Source organism: Aulonocara stuartgranti (assembly GCF_965226115.1).
Source record: "Aulonocara stuartgranti genome assembly, chromosome: 16".
Classification (NCBI taxonomy): domain Eukaryota; kingdom Metazoa; phylum Chordata; class Actinopteri; order Cichliformes; family Cichlidae; genus Aulonocara; species Aulonocara stuartgranti.
Window position 1 is genome coordinate 22,243,741 of NC_138952.1, and position 17,013 is coordinate 22,260,753.

The window sequence follows — 17,013 nt, forward strand, 5'->3', positions numbered from 1 at the left end:
TCTTTCAAAAATATTCACAGCAGTAGTGCAGAAGTTACAAAAACCACTTTATAAATGCTTATACTGTAAAATTCTCTTTTCAACATACAGACTGAAATCTAAGAAAGGTCACATGCCTTAAACCGGATTCATACGTTTCTGGTTTGTGTGAACTGACAACCAGGCATGTTTAACTGCCTGTAAATATAAATTATGGTGCTTTAGCTGCTTATAATAATTCAATCTAACATATGGAATCTGATAATCAAGAATGAAATGCAAAAAATTGTAAAGATTAAACCCAAGTTCCCATCTTACAATCTAAACAGAAAACTGGAAGCCTTGAAGTTGACCTACACAGATCTAATCAAGCCTTTAAGGCTTAAGGCTCAGTGTCCTGTCTTTAAATACTGTAAGGATTTAAAAAAAAAAGTTTAGATTCTCATACTTCAAACCATTCAATCTAAATGACATCCAAACTATGATGACCTCTTATAGTAAAGAGAAGTAAACTCATCCTGAAAGTACACATGCAAAATCTACAAGTAACTTGGTCACTTAAACAGAATACTAGAAATAGTAAAGCCGTCACAGGCAACTGGCAAGAATAGTTTTAGTTCAAAACAAATAAGTTCAAGCATTGTCATGTCTCTCCATTAATCTGAGCTCCTACTTTACACAATGTGTAAGTTAAAAGTCAGGCACTGTTGGAAACAGCTACTGTAACAGCATTATGGAACAATGCTGCAACCTTACAGCTCTGATTTTAGTAATTTAAGTAATCTGGAAGAAGATGAACCACAAATCTAACAGTGATGGTAAATCTAAGGATTTCTACTGAAATTATGTGCAAATCTCCATCTGATGGTAACGATGTATTAGGCAAAATCCTTCCTGGAGTCCAGCCGTGTGTTTTGCATCAGCCCAAATCTGTACCTTGAGACGTGGTCAATTTTTGAAGGCTCCGCAGCGACTGGCTCGACAAATGAAATCTTTGAGCAGATTACCGTCAATTTGCCAGAAAGCAGCAGTCTGAGTCACCTCAGTCAGGTGATTTACGCAGAATTTGAAGCAGAATTCTTCAAGGTCCTGAGTAACAGAGAAGAGAACAAATAAATAAACTGTTCTTCAACTTGGTCAAACGCTCCAACAACAGACAGTCTGAGTGTCTCGTAGTGCTGACCCAGCTTCCTGCATCCTGGTGATCCTCCCAGTTCCACTGTTCTAAGCCCCAGTTGCTCACACATGGTTTGCTTTTTTCTCATGTAGCACACAGCTGCCAACAGTCTGCATCAGATGTGTTTTATTCACTACATGTAACTTAGTGTTGTTAGGTGAGGGAGACGGAGTGGATGCATGAAGGGTGCAGGAGGAAGGAGGCAGCACACATGATGCCCACTCTGTAGTGGTGGATGCATCAGACTATTAGTAGCCCTGCTGACATGTCAGTACAATATGACATCAAATAGTCTTTGTATTGCTGAGCTGGTGGGTTAAAAGCAGATTAATGTTGAGTCTGACTGTGTCATGCATTCTCACTTCTGTTGGATAAAAGATCAAAGCAGGGCTGCAGTGCATGTGTGAAAATGGCTAAGGAGGCAGCTGCGGATCAGCAGGTGGAGCTGGTCATCCACCAATCAGGACTGCTGGGTGTTTTCATTAGCTGTTTTTTTTTTTTGAAGGTCAATGTTTTAACAAAGTTACTTTATCTTTTCTCTGCTGCCTCAAACAGATTTGTTCTGAAAAAACAAACAAAAAAACAAAAAGTTTTTCACCCCAGCAAGAGCAAAATCTACTTTAAAGGGCTTCAAGAATGAAAGATTTCAATCATTCATGCATGCAGTTATGAAGTCCTTCATAAGAACATGAAGAACTGAGGTATGAAATTAAAAATTCTTCATTTTAATATTGCAGCTTAGTATTTTTGCAAAAACACAAAAGCACAATTGACTCTCTAGGCTCAACAAACGCTTGCTGAAAAAAAAAAATGAATCAAAATTTTAGTGGATTTTATTTGAAATTAAAAAATTTTATTTAACCACAAATACTTAAAAGACAGGACAAATGATTAAGGGGATAGCAATTTAGGTTTTTACTGGAAACAAAGGAACAGTAAGTACACTGTACTTTTCAGGGTGAGGGTCATATTACTGAGTGGCCTAACTTTGTCTAACTTCCAGGTATTTTATTTTCCTCTACACTTCTCTTGAAAGTTTGAACAGTGATTTATAAAAATAATAAGTTAGACTCGGCTGCATTGTTATAAGGTTACACAGGCCTGAAAATTTTGATACATATTTTTTCTGTAAGTTGGTAAGGAAGAACAGTCTTTATGACATTTATATTGGTAAAATAAAACGACAGTTGAATAGCAGAATAGTATAAACTATGAAAAGTGTATAGTAAAATTATACCAAACATGCACTACAAGCAGAGGCAGTTTCACTGTGACTGGCAGTACAGAAAGATTAAACTTTTGGGATGAGCACTAAAGCACAATAAAAGGCTCTGGAGACTCGTTTTTCAACTTTTTGAAAAACTTTGGTTGTAATAGTTTAATAGTTTAACTATACTTAAGAATAATTCATCATTAATCATTACTAACACTGCATTTAACTATGCAGCGTTATTAATTTGTTACATCGATGGATTAAACACAACTTTGAGACAATTTTCTTTTCTTTTTTGGATTTGGTTTTTTTTTGTGTTGAAGAATTTTGTTTTTAAAACAACAACAACAACAACAACAACAACAACAAAACACATTATTGGGGGAAGAAAAAGTGGGTAGTTCAATTCCCACTGACTTTTCCTTGGACAACATACTGCAAATTGCAACAAAGCAATGTATATAAAGAATTAGCTTGATAACAATGTGTGTGTGAATGGTTAATAATGTGGCTTGTAGTATAAAATTCTTTTGAGAGGTCAGTAAGCCTAAGAAAGTGCTTTAAATACCAGCCCAAATACATTCATTGTCTATATTTATCCACCACTTTTTCCCCCCACTGTTTAAGCTTGCTAGCATCACTACCTAATGTGAATCACTGCCTGATTTGAGTCATTTTCCTGCACATAAGGTTCACCTGCCTGTGGTGTCTGTCAGGTTCACATATGTGTGACTCACAGTGACGGTGACAGCTACTGTTGGAAAACCAGATGCTTTAGCATTTATGTTCTGTCTAATTTGTAGCCTAACTGATTAAAGAAGTGTGGGAGCATTTTCAGGATTTCATATTAATGCTAATGTAAATGTAATTAACAGCACACAAGTCATAATAAAATGAATTTCAGACTTTATTGGTAGGTCCTATTAAAAGTTCCAGACGGCCATGTCTGGCTTTGAAATTGAAACCTATGCTAACAAATACGTTCTATTACCTCTGTGCAGACAGGCTAATAGTTTCCCTCTTGTTTGCATTATTTATGCAAAACAGGCTGCTGGCTGTAGCATCATACTGGCTGTACAGGCCTGTGAGTGAAATCAACCTTCTTACTGCATTCTCAGTAGGAGTGAATAAGCTTATTTAGAAAACAAAGATTTTCACAAAACAGAACTAAGGGAGCCAGCATTCTATGATTTAATCTAAAATATCAATTTTACATGTGTTAAAGTAAAAAGAGCTTTCAAGGACATTTGCATATTATCACACATGCAGCTGATAGTTGGTAGACTAACCTCTGCATCATAGCGCACAGCGGCAGACAGCAGAGAAAAAGCATTTTCGACGATGATTCCCCTCTTGATAATGTGCTGACACAGGCGTTTTAGGCGGTTCTCACAGTAGGAGGTGGCCAGATCCAGGAGCCCTGAGCGCACACAGAACCACACAGGACTGGAATTATGATTATATTCAAGAACTTTTAGTTGAAGTCCCTTTCACAGAAATAAATAAAAATACAAAAAAGTAATAAACTCATGACAAATAGATATCGTTGTTACTAATATCACTGATACTAGGTCAATGGGTAGTACTGAAATCACTCAGAGATCATGTGGTGAAGTGTATGTGAGACTGACCAATAGCATCCTCGGGAGGCAACTCCACACTGTCTGTGTAGAGGAACTCCAGAAACGAGCGGTACACAGGGTACGAGAACTGGTCTATTTCAATCACCTCCTTCATGTCTTCGTTCCAGTGAGACTGGAACATTGATCTGAAATGTTCACACCTGCACAGCAAACGATACAGACACAGGTGTTACAAGAACCATTTCTTCCCCCAATAATGTGTTTTCTTTTTAAACGGTTTATAACTCCCATAACCCGATAAACCAGCTTGGCTGTTAAATTCAAACCTGATCTTGAGAACTGCTTTGTGGACATAGATGTATTTTCCATCAACACAGAACTTGAGATCCGCTGTCTCTGGGTTGTCAAACTCCTTTTTCAGAGACTGAGCCACAGTCAAGAAGTCATCGTGTTCTGGAGGGGGAAAAAACAGCACACATACAGGTCCCACAACACTCAAGCTCTGGCAACAGAAAGATAACAACTATAGCAATGAGACCAATCCCGCTTCCAAAAAGGTGGGAAGCTGTGTAGAAAACACTGAAAGATTTTCAGAACCTTTAAACCCTATATTTGGTAGACAAAGACAAGACAAAGACAGCATTACACATGTTGAAACTGAAACTTTTATTACTTTTTGATAAATATATGCTCATTTTTAGTTCGAGGCCAGCATTACACTTTTAAAAAATGGACAAGGACAACAAAAAACGTTGTAAGGTGTTCTCTAGTTAAATAAAATAAAAAAAAATTTTTAACAGCGATTTGGATTTGGTCTTATCCAGCTAACCTCAGGGTTAACTCTGGGTTCTCTGTATTATGTAAGGCAGTTTACTTCTTTCCAGGATACATTGCCAGCTTACACTGTAGAGATAACCTGCTACACAGTAAGTTTTCCTGTTTTACTTTAGAAAGCTAAAAATGTTTACTTTAGTTTTTATTAGTTTGAGTGTTAGTTTTAGTCTTTCTTTAAAAATTTAGTTTTCAAAGTTCACAACATCATTTCATTTTTTCCAAAAGTCTATATTTTATTTGTATTTTTTGTTAACTAAAATGTTTTTACATTACATCTTTACCTAGTTGTGAACCACCTTTGTGTGACCGCTTAGCCTGATTCCAAGTGTTGGGATAAGGAAAGCCAGATAATGGAATGAAAGCCTGGGTGAGCTGAACTTGTTTCGTAATACAAGCCAGAGATGCGTTGACTTCAAGATTGGACTTTCCAAATGAAAACTGCTCTTTGGTCTCCACGTTATAGCCAAAGAACCAACTTTCACTTTTCAGTGAAGGTCAGTTTGACACAAGTTGGCATGTAAGACTTCCAAGGAGAGGTGCACAAGAAGATGACATTGAAGAGAACAGTGGACAAATAAGGGAAGGTTTTTATCTTTTATGGACGGAGTCAATACATTTTATAATTGCACATCAAATAAAAAGAGCTTCATAAAACAAACAGTGATCAATAGCCATACATTTGTGGTTAATGGAATGAAATCCAAAAATTAGTAATACTACATAATTAGTGCTATCCTTGGACTCTTTCAGATCATTCTCTTACCCACTGAAAGAAGCCTCCACATTACTGAGGGGGTGGCAAAGCAGGCAAAGACATCATCTGTGCAGGCAAAGTGTGTCAGGTGAGGGAGCACTATGGACTGGCCCCTGCACTGGCCCCACATGTACACCTGACCGCTCTGGGTTTTAGCAGCTGACGTGTGTGTGGAGTGACAGGAAGCAATCTCTACAATTCTGTTAAAGGAGCAGAGAAGTCAGTGGATGGTGGTGCAGGGACAGGATGAGTTAGATGTGTGATGCTTTACCTCACCTCTCTTTCTCAGTCAGAATCTGAACTGGGCTCAGCTGGTTGCTCTTGTTGCCAGTGCCCAGTTGTCCATATGTGTTGGCACCCCAAGCGTAAAGCAACCCTTCATCCGTTAGTGCCATGGAGTGTGCATATCCTGACACGATCTAGAGAGGGGGAAAAAAAATCAAACAATTTTCAATATAACGTAGTATTTGAAACTCTTGTCTACAATAAATAAAATAATTCCAAATTATTAGCAACATTTTTTATACATTCTATACTACAGATGTGCTTATTACAGCCTCTTAATTGTGGTTTCAATTCAATTTTATTTATACAGCACCAAATCAAAACAATAGTTGCCTCGAGGCGCTTTATATTGTAAGGTAGACCCTATAATAATACAAAGATTCCTGTGTAAAATATTGTATTTTGGGAACTTCACTCCTTTTTGGACAACATACAGCATCACACTCAAATTCTGGTGTTTTATAATTACTCTGGCAGTAGTTTTACAGGAGTGCTAAGATTTTAAATCATTACTGTAAAGAATGCTCATTTAAGGGAAAAAAAACAAAACATAAAAACAAGTGAATATAAACCCAACTACAATTTAAATAAATAAAGTCACAGGCCCTGCATAAATGTCCATATCTAACATAGAGCTACTTATGCCATTTATTCTGCACAAAAGAATATATAAAATATAAAAGCACATATAAACTGTAATCCAAAATGTACAGTCTTTCATACATGTGCAACAAACAGTCGTTCGTACAGAACTCATGCATGACGAGTTCTTCACTGTGAGTGAGGAAGACACAACGGTGGAAGACCAATAAAACGAAGCTAAAGCTAAAACTATCCAGAGCTCCAAGCCTGCTATAATCCAGCAGCCTCGGTATGAACAGTCAAAGGACTGAAACAGTTACAAGGACAATTTTGGAGACAAGCGAAATAACAGAAACAGGTCAATATCCTGCTTTCTGTTGAAGTTTAGTTAAGTATATACAGTGGGGCAAAAAAGTATTTAGTCAGCCACCGATTGTGCAAGTTCCCCCACTTAAAATGATGACTGAGGTCAGTAATTTGCACCAGAGGTACACTTCAACTGTGAGAGACAGAATGTGAAAAAAAAAATCCATGAATTCACATGGTAGGATTTGTAAAGAATTTATTCGTAAATCAGGGTGGAAAATAAGTATTTGGTCACCTCAAACAAGGAAAATCTCTGGCTCTCACAGACCTGTAACGTCTTCTGTAAGAAGCTTTTCTGTCCCCCACTCATTACCTGTATGAATGGCACCTGTTTGAACTCATCATCTGTATAAAAGACACCTGTCCACAGCCTCAAACAGTCAGACTCCAAACTCCGCCATGGCCAAGACCAAAGAGCTTTTGAAGGACACCAGGAAAAGTATTCTAGACCTGCACCAGACTGGGAAGAGTGAATCTACAATAGGCAAGCAGCTTGGTGTGAAAAAATCAACTGTGGGAGCAATCATCAGAAAATGGAAGACATACAAGACCACTGATAATCTCCCACGATCTGGGGCTCCACGCAAGATCTCATCCCGTGGGGTCAAAATGATCATGAGAACGGTGAGCAAAGATCCCAGAACCACACGGGGGGACCTGGTGAATGACCTGCAGAGAGCTGGGACCAAAGTAACAAAGGTCACCATCAGTAACACACTACAACGGCAGGGAATCAAATCCCGCAGTGCCAGACGTGTTCCGCTGCTGAAGCCAGTGCATGTCCAGGCCCGTCTGAAGTTTGCCAGAGAGCACATGGATGATACAGCAGAGGATTGGGAGAATGTCATGTGGTCAGATGAAACCAAAGTAGAACTTTTTGGTATAAACTCAACTCGTCGTGTTTGGAGGAAGACGAATACTGAGTTGCATCCCAAGAACACCATACCTACTGTGAAGCATGGGGGTGGAAACATCATGCTATGGGGCTGTTTTTCTGCCAAGGGGACAGGACGACTGATCCGTGTTAAGGACAGAATGAATGGGGCCATGTATCGTGAGATTTTGAGCCAAAACCTCCTTCCATCAGTGAGAACTTTGAAGATGAAACCAGGCTGGGTCTTCCAACATGACAATGATCCAAAACACACCGCCCGGGCAACAAAGGAGTGGCTCCGTAAGAAGCATTTGAAGGTCCTGGAGTGGCCTAGCCAGTCTCCAGACCTCAACCCCATAGAAAATCTGTGGCGGGAGTTGAAAGTCCGTGTTGCTCGGCGACAGCCCCAAAACATCACTGCTCTCGAGAAGATCTGCATGGAGGAATGGGCCAAAATACCAGCTACTGTGTGTGCAAACCTGGTAAAGACCTATAGTAAACGTTTGACCTCTGTTATTGCCAACAAAGGTTATGTTACAAAGTATTGAGTTGTATTTTTGTTATTGACCAAATACTTATTTTCCACCCTGATTTACGAATAAATTCTTTACAAATCCTACCATGTGGATTCATGGATTTTTTTTTCACATTCTGTCTCTCACAGTTGAAGTGTACCTCTGGTGCAAATTACTGACCTCTGTCATCATTTTAAGTGGGGGAACTTGCACAATCGGTGGCTGACTAAATACTTTTTTGCCCCACTGTATTTGAAGAAATATATTAGTAAATGATGTAAGTTCCTGACATTTGGTTTGTTATAGAATTTTGTAGTAACTGCTTTTGTACACCACGATAATATGACAGCAATTCATTTTCATTAGTTTCAGCGAAAGAAACAACTCACTGCAGTTTGGGAGGAATAGTAAAATTTACTAATTTATTTATGAAAGTACTTTTCTGCATTTAAAAAAACAGTAAGAAAAGGTCTAATCTTTGATATTTTGGATAGAGATGTTATTATATATCATTTTAGATACTGGTATGTGTGGATTTTTGTTTTCTATGATTAGCATACGGATTATTGAGTTTCTGACACAAACAAGTCTAGTGATTATAATCAGTTCATTCCTGAGTCCTTGTTTTTGCCAAATTCCCTCAAGGCATTCCTAAGAGTTGCCCAACCCAAAAACATCAGGATCTAGCTGTAGTTGAGGCATATAAAAACATTAGAATATATGTCTTTTTTTTTTTAAAACTTCATACAAATTGTTTCACAGTAACCTGACGTGTGTAATCTCACACCTGTTGCACACATAAACCCTGCAGACCAACAAGTCGACAGGGGGTCAGCTGGTTCCCATTGTTTCCAAGTCCAAGTTGTCCGTTGCCGTTATAGCCCCAACTGTACACCTAGAGAGACAAAAAGAGAACATGAGTGCTGCTTCAGTGAGAGTAAGCCAATACTGTTTCATAAAGCTCCAGGATAAGTTAAAAAAAAAATCACCTCTCCATTGTCCACTACTGCCAGGGATGAGGTCTGACCACAGACGATACTCACAGCCACCTTGTTCTGCAGGCAGCTGGACACCCTGCGGGGTGTGGGCTGGTTCGCTGTGGAGCCTGAGCCCACTTGACCACAGTTATTGTAACCCCATGCATACACCTGCCGGGCAAAAAGATAAAGTTAAGAATAAGAACAGGATGAAATTCTCTATGAAAGCCAGATACTTTAAAAATAATTTGAAAAGGTTATTACCCCCTCTCACTTCTCCTTCGAGTCAACAGATTTATCTTAAGGTCAAAGTGACAATGTAATATAAAGCTACTTAAAATGATAGTTCTTACTGCTTACATTGTTTGTACTGACAACATAAAGGCACACAAGGAATGATATATGGGAATTATAAATATCACATTATGGTTTGCATCCAAATATCATGTCACATTTGATCTCTGACCTCACTTTTATATTTCACATCTTTTTTTAAGCCGACCCCATAATGTGTTACATCTTTAAAGAAAGTACTGTAGAGAGAAAGAATGAGCTGCATGGTTACTGTCAGAGATGAGGTATACTATTATATATGTGTGGAAATATGTGTGTGTATGTATGTACGGATGCATACATGTATATATACACATATATGTATGTATGTGCATGTATGTATAACTTGTACATATCTTTCTTGTGTAAATGTAAATTTGTCTGTTATTGTGTAAATACTTACGCTAATGTGTACTTCACACACATGGAGAAATGCCAAACTGCCTTTCATTGTTCTTGTAACAGTGACAATAAAAAGCTATTCTATTAAGCTCAAGTTATTCGCGTTATTTAAGTCATTTACAAATCAATACCTATAATCTTTTACCTACTCCTCCATAATGTTTGAAATCAAAGCAAACATGTCATGCTACCCTTATCTCATTTTTAGTGTACTACAAACGTATGCATTTATATTTTATTTTTAATAACATCATTTATGAAAGTATGTGTAAAACAAAATGACATGTAAATATATTACACTAAATAATATAAAAATATCCCCTTAAATGTAAATACTGTACAAAGAGTGAGCTGACTTGGCTCATGTTTTATGGTTATTACTGTTTTTTTGTTTGTTTAATTTTTTTGTAAGATTTGCAAGAACATGTCAGCCATGTTCACAGCAGTGAATGATGGATTTATTAAGATCCAAATGTGATTATTGTATCAGCTGTATAACAAGAAAAATACACAGACTCTCTAGCTACCAGGATAGCTGCATCCCTCATATTAAAAACAGGGGAAAAAAAAGTTTGACCAGCCAGGCCAGGATCTAACGGAGCTCACTAACTGTGTGAAGCAACTCGAAGCACAATACATTCCTTGTGGCTGGGCTTATTTTTCTAGGTTCTTAACTCAGGGGGCTCAAATGTAGCTGTGACTGGAATACGGGTAAGTGTTAGGGTCCATTAACTAGGTAACAGCTTTAGTCAGAGCAGAGTCACCTGTGTAACTAGAAAAGTTTCAAACAGGCGTCTGTATTTCCCTCTCTGTAAATCTGCTGTAAAAGTGAATTATTTTTGTCTCTCTTCTTTAACTCCTACAAACTCACTTCTCCTGTATCAGTTAGAGCCATTGAGTGGTGAGAGCCACAGGCCACCTCTGTGACCTTCTTATTGAGCAGGTTGGCAGACACGAGCACTGGAGCTACTCCTTGGTTGGTTGTCCCATTTCCCAGTTGGCTGTAGCCATTATGGCCCCAGGCAAATAGCTCTCCATCTGAAATACAAAGAGTTTAGTCATTCTCCTGCACTTTTTAATCCAACTGTAAAGAGGAGGATTACATCTTTTGTTAAGCTACCCTCTGTGGCCAGCAGGATGTGGGGTCCACTACCGTAAGTCAGGCTAACCACCTTTCTGCCACTCAGGAAGTCCAGTTTTTTGGGTACAATTGTGCTCAGGCTGTCCCCTGTTCCCAGGCAGTTACTGCAGTTCAGCCCAAACACAAACACCTGAGTGTGGAGGTCGGGGGAGAGGAAAAAAGAAAAAAAGAATTCAGTGTTGATTGGTGATAAGGAGTGCTAAACAGACAGCGCCAGTCAGCTGAGTAGGGAACGGGTCAGAGTACAAACACAGAAACATCAACACCAGCAGGCAACACTGAGAGGAAGATGTGTGTTAATTGTGCAATAACACAAATATAAAAGATCATTTTAAAAGAAAGTTGCATTTTCTTTCCTGACTTAAATTCATTACAATGGTATGAAAAATCTTTTTACACTTGACAAAGTTCCCATTCACAAACCTCTAAAAAGTGTTTTTCTTATCACAGTGGTACCACGATTTAGCCACTTAGCATGTGTTAAAGCAGAGGTGCTCACATTTCTAGGAGCCAGGGAAAGGACCCCCCTTTCTCCTAAAATCTTAACATTGATTTAGCTGGCTTGGGTTTCGCATCACCTGATAATGTAGACTGACTCAAATATTTGTTAACCCTTGTGTGGTGTTCGTATTTTTGTTACACAGCCAGTGTTCATGGGTCTGGTGGACCCGCTAGAGTTTTGGCTTTCCAAATTAACACTATCAAACAATTTTATGTTAAATTACTCAACAGATGTTTACTTCATCCCAATTACAAGACATATGAACAGCAAACATGGTTAATTTTTTCCCTTTACCTTTGTTAGATCACATTTATGAATTAATGTGCTTCTCGTTTTTCTTTTATATAAAATGTTATAAATAAATCAGTTATAATCAAGTGGAGTGAGTGGAAAGACACAACACATTTACACGTGAAAAAATAATTAATTGTTTAATTTTTCTTTTGAAAAAAACTGAACACGGGTCTCACAGACCCGAACACCATACAAGGGTTAATGCTTATGAGCTAGATAATGTGCCAAGATACAAACCAAAAGGAGTGATTTTTTGCAGCCTAACATAGAATTTCTTCTGGCCAAACAATAACATTTTTTCTTATTCATTTATTTATTTAGTTGGTTAGTTAGCTAACCTTTATTTAACCAGGAGAATATGACTCACAACCACATCCTTGCCAAGAAAGACAGCAATACAAACAACAGAGGTGTGTGTGTTATGCAATGTGATCAATGTAAGTCAGTAAGATGGGAACAGACCAAGATATTATCAATAAGACTATATCGGTGGTTGAGTCTTCAAAATGACAAAGCAGATCACCCGACCTAAGCAGGCAATGTACAGCATGTGACTCTTAAAAGCTTTAAGGTTTGTAATAAATCTCAGTGCTCCATGATAGACAGAATCCAGCATATGTAAGCACAGTGAAGATCCCCTTGCATCACCATAATCGAACACTTTCACAAGAGTGGAATCAACATCTTAAGAGGTAACGACACACAACACGGTATAAACTGTGTATATAAATTTTATTTTAAAAAATTTAAAACCCCTTAGCTGGGTTGCAGAATCCTGGAGAACCACTGAGCTAAAACACCAACAACATCAAAGTAATTCAAATCATCTAGGTAGCTACTGCAAGTTTTAGTACTAATTAAAAAAGGATGAAAGGACCAGAGATCCATCCTTTTAAACAACTGTCTTGAACCCTTTAAGCTTATTTTGTAATTTTGGCTGTAAAATTACAAGATAATTCTCATCTTTCAGGAGCATCTTTTCAGTGTTCAGACAGCAGAACTTGGGAATGCTTTGTGAACCGTGATACACTGAATATCCCTGTAAAGCCTGCCTTCTTTTCTTTCCGAAACTTTTTTTTTTTTTTTTAACAAAGCCTTTGCTAAAAGGGGTCATCTGATTGTTGGGGGTTTCTTTGTTTTCTCTGAGTTATTGTAGGGTCTTTATTACCTTACAATATAAGGTGAAGCGCCTTGAGGCACCTGTTGCTGTTCTGTGTTACATCATGTGAATAAATACTTTTCAGCAAGTCTTAACAGTTTTGAGCTTTTTTAAAATGGCAAATAACTGATTTTCAACACTAGCATTCAACTGCAATCTTTACACATCAGGCTGTTACAATACAACATTTAAAATTGTTATTATTGTTATTTATTCTTTAACTTTTGGTTCTCTTTATGGTCTCCAGAAGAAAAATCTGGTTCTTTCCCTGGAGCTATTGTCAGAAATATTGAGTACTACAGCTTAAAACACACAGCTACTGAGAGGCAGTCTCTGTTTATCATGCTACAATAACACTGACATAAAAAAATGCAATGCAGTGTAAGCATGCTCTGTGGTGGATTACCTACTGTAAGCATGTTTTCTTCTACCACTGATTAAAGTTGAATGCGCTATAAACTGAACCCAACAGCTGTTTTCAAGGTAGGACACTCAAACAATCCACACTAGGCTGAATGAAATTATAATAATGTAAACATGAAATGTAGCTTAAAGGCAATTATGCAACATGAAGCAAGCTTCAAAGCTTTCAGTCATCTTGCTCTTGATTAACACACAACCACAACCCCGTTTTCCCTCTGACCCCTCACCTCATCATCATTGGTAATGTAGATGGCCTCATTAGCAGATGATCCAAACACGCATGCTTTCCGTATGGAAGCGAGCTCCTGAGGCCCCATCAGGCTGAACATGGGCCACTTGGTTACATCCACCATGGTGTCCTCACAGTATGTGGCAAGGGCGGCAGGCTAGAAGGATGAACTTCAATCCACAGGTGGGACACGGGACAGGGAGAGGGGGAAGGTCTGAAGAGGCAAGGCTGCCAGCGCTGCAGTCACTGGACACAAACACAAGCAAAATTGTAATGTCTTCCAGATAATCATCTTTTCACAATATATTGTTAGTTCAGTGTAGCTTTAATTCAAAGGGCTTCAGGTTTAAGTCAAGGGTTTTTGGCTTGTTTAAAAAAAAAAAAAAAAAAAAAAAGAGTCAATGGCTGTTTTGGAAGTACAGCCATTTTCATACATATTCAGAAGTTTTATGGCCAGATAAAGGCTATTCACTTGTTATTTCATGACAAAGTGTTTAATTTACATTTTATTGCTTTTTATTGTAATTTTAAATATGAGGTCCAAAGAGACATCAGTGCAAGTGGAGGAGGTCAGCATTAGGTGGAAAAAACAAAATAAAACATATCAGAGATTTAAAAGAAAAAAAAACTTTAGGTGGAGTCTAATCAACAATCTGCTACATTCTTTAAAAGAATCAGTGCACCAGGAACCTCAGCAAGACCAAAAGGCCTGCATCTGATTCTAGGAGTAAGGAGCTGCAAAGTTTAATGCTCTTTCTCTAAGTTCAGTGGAAATCTTTAGAGCATACGAGTCTTGGGACCTAAGGCAACAAGTTAACAAACTTTCTGATCAATGTAAGTGGCGTGGCTACGTCTACAGCCTGTCCGCAGCTCGGACACAAGCATTTCACTACATGTTGTGCTCTGTATAATTGCTTTGTTTGTTTAAGTTTATATGGATGCCAGTGGAGCTAGGCCACTACCGTTCATTGGTGATGTGACTGCTCACAGAAGCAGCAAGGTGAATTATGACGTGTACAGCCTTTACTTCTTGCTCAGATTCAAGCAAGTGCTACAAAAATGATCATTTTGCTCTTCACAACCGATATCAGATGACACTGCGAGCTGGGCAAATGTAACGTTGCATCCTTACTTTTATTTTCCCCGTAGCTTACTCTAACTCAGTTTTAAAAAGTATAATTCTGCTTTGGAGAATCTTCTACTTTATATTCATCACAGACATCACACACACACACATGCTGTTTTGACTCTCACTTATATGGTTATGGGTAAAGACAGCTTATGATCCTCAAGGTCTTAAGGTTTTCTGATAAAATGGGTGTTAAAAGCGTAGTAAGCCGGGTCACAGAGGTTCTTTGTTTGGTAACAACACGGTTAAATCAGTGTTGTGCTAAACACTAACTAAAACTTTAAGTGTAATATCTTTGCTTATTTTGGTAGACTGTAATCAACAGGATTTATAAAGGGGTCATATATAAAATAAAGAAATGACCTTTGTTGCAATAATCTTTATGACTCTGTGTTATGCACCCACATTACAATTGCTCCGCACCTTTAAGGTGACTTTAAATATCCCAAAAGAACTGTGATGTTCTATTTTTTTTTTTTTGCTGCCCTCTTGGCTAGCTTTTTCTTGAAAAAGCTATTTTAAATGTCAGTTAGACTTTCTCCCTGGATAAGTAAAGGATATATAAGAGCCTTTTTCCCCTGTTAAAAGCGTCTACCTTATGACATGAATGTTCTTTCTGACTAAAACTAACTTGGTATCATTCAGAAGAGATACGCTTGACAAGTCATTTACAACACTTTAAAGACGGACTATTTATTTGTTTATTTTTGACAAATGCCGGAAATCCCTTTTTGACACAACACAGGCGTCATCCCGTAAATACCCACCCCCTCCCACCTGCATCATGTGTAATGATTAAAACCACTCGTAGTTACTGTTACATGACCACAGCTTGCTGTTTAATGTTTGCTATTGTTAACAAAGGGATTACTCAGCACAGTGAGTCCAGCTGACGCATCATAACACACCGTGAATGCAGCTGGTACTTGACGCACCCGCCGGGAAAATCGGTACTAACTTATCTTTTAATTGGCTACAGCTAGCGTTTAAGATTTTTTTAAAAAACAAACAAACCACATTTCAGTTCGATTGTTTGTTTGTTTTTTAAAGCTACAACATTAATACGTTCTCGTTGACTCACCCGTTAGGCAGGTCCGCTTCTACGGCCGTTGGCGCTTGCTCCTGGCCGCCTCACCATGGCACATAACGGCTGACAGTCCGTTTTCACTTTCTGCCGTGGCCGCCGTGCTCAAGTGCGTTTATTTGCGGAAGTGAGGAGAAAAATAATGTCACGTGATTCTAAGACCAGCACAGTCGATTGCAGATTTCACCAATATTTCCCTTTCGCCTCTATCCCCACCTCGCATTTTCCTACCAAATCTAGCTGTGGTTTTCAGCTAGATTAGTATGCAGTTAACCGCCAAGTAGTACACTAGATTTCACATTCATTCGCCGAAGAGGAATATAGAGGAATATTTGGTCAGGTTTAAGAAAAATAAGACTTTTGTTAGATAGTTATTCTTTTATGCCGTATCCAAAATGCAACATGGATATAACCAGAACTTAATAAACACCTAGGATTTGAAGTTGGAGACATCTGGTCTTTTGAAGCCCAAATTTCAGAATTAATATTTTTATACTCAGGGAGTTTTTTTTTTTTTTTTTTTTGATGCGGTGGGGAGACTAGTAGTGCGTTTGTGTCTGTTATTTGGAAGTGTAAAGAACAATCCTGACGCACAGTTTAAAGTACTGTATTCTTTAATGTCTTAAACATCAGTTATGTACATTGCTTATGTCAGACTACATAAATAAAAATCAGATTTTACCCAGAGGTACCAGAATCAGCAGGAAAAACATCTTCTGAAAATAAAGTTTGCCTTACCTCTCTATAATAAAAGGTCGTTGTTTCTCTGATTGCATTTTCTCATCATTGAAATATACTTTTGAGTGTCTCTCCCTCTTTGTCAGGTTTTTTTTAAAGTTTCAAGACAACTGAGTGCCCGGATCTGCAAAGGAAGCTTTTGTAATGCAACCAAAACCTTCAGATCTAAGTGGACATTTTAGTCGCCTGCTCTTCCAAAGGTCAAGAAAGAAGTTAGCATCCTCACTCAAGAGATGATCCATTCTCAGATTTGCTGTGTGCCTCTTTAGAGTTATTGATTACATATTCTTCCAAAATGCACCATGTTATGTAAAATACTTGTACTTTACTAAAAAAACAAAACAATTCCCCACGCGGTTAACTTGGTGCATTTGGATCTGGGTCAAGCAGGATTAACGTTCCATTTGGAGGCCTCTTATCTTATTTTGCTTCTTTTTGTA

At 38.1% G+C, this 17,013-nt stretch overlaps 1 protein-coding gene across 1 annotated transcript; it reads right to left on the bottom strand.

Moving 5' to 3' along the window:
* Positions 1-26: 26 nt before the first annotated feature.
* Positions 27-15,970, bottom strand: LOC309690870 (RCC1 and BTB domain-containing protein 1-like). Its single transcript, XM_082508272.1, has 12 exons — positions 15,833-15,970; positions 13,621-13,868; positions 10,995-11,145; positions 10,746-10,912; positions 9,152-9,310; positions 8,950-9,057; positions 5,817-5,959; positions 5,550-5,740; positions 4,279-4,405; positions 4,001-4,152; positions 3,659-3,789; positions 27-1,068 (listed from the first exon to the last, which is right to left on the bottom strand). The coding sequence occupies exons 2-12, from the start codon at positions 13,744-13,746 to the stop codon at positions 928-930; spliced, it is 1,596 nt and encodes a 531-aa protein (XP_082364398.1). The 5' UTR covers positions 13,747-13,868; positions 15,833-15,970; the 3' UTR covers positions 27-927.
* Positions 15,971-17,013: the final 1,043 nt, after the last annotated feature.

Excerpts from the sequence above, each read along its gene's own strand:
- LOC309690870 (XM_082508272.1), bottom strand. The coding sequence starts at position 13,746 with ATGGTGGATGTAACCAAGTGGCCCATGTTCAGCCTGATGGGGCCTCAG. Across the intron at positions 10,913-10,994 it reads CATCCTGCTGGCCACAGAGG|ATGGAGAGCTATTTGCCTGG; the intron begins GTAGCTTAACAA and ends TTTGTATTTCAG. Across the intron at positions 4,406-5,549 it reads GTGGAGGCTTCTTTCAGTGG|AACACGATGACTTCTTGACT; the intron begins GTAAGAGAATGA and ends TTCCCCCTCCAG.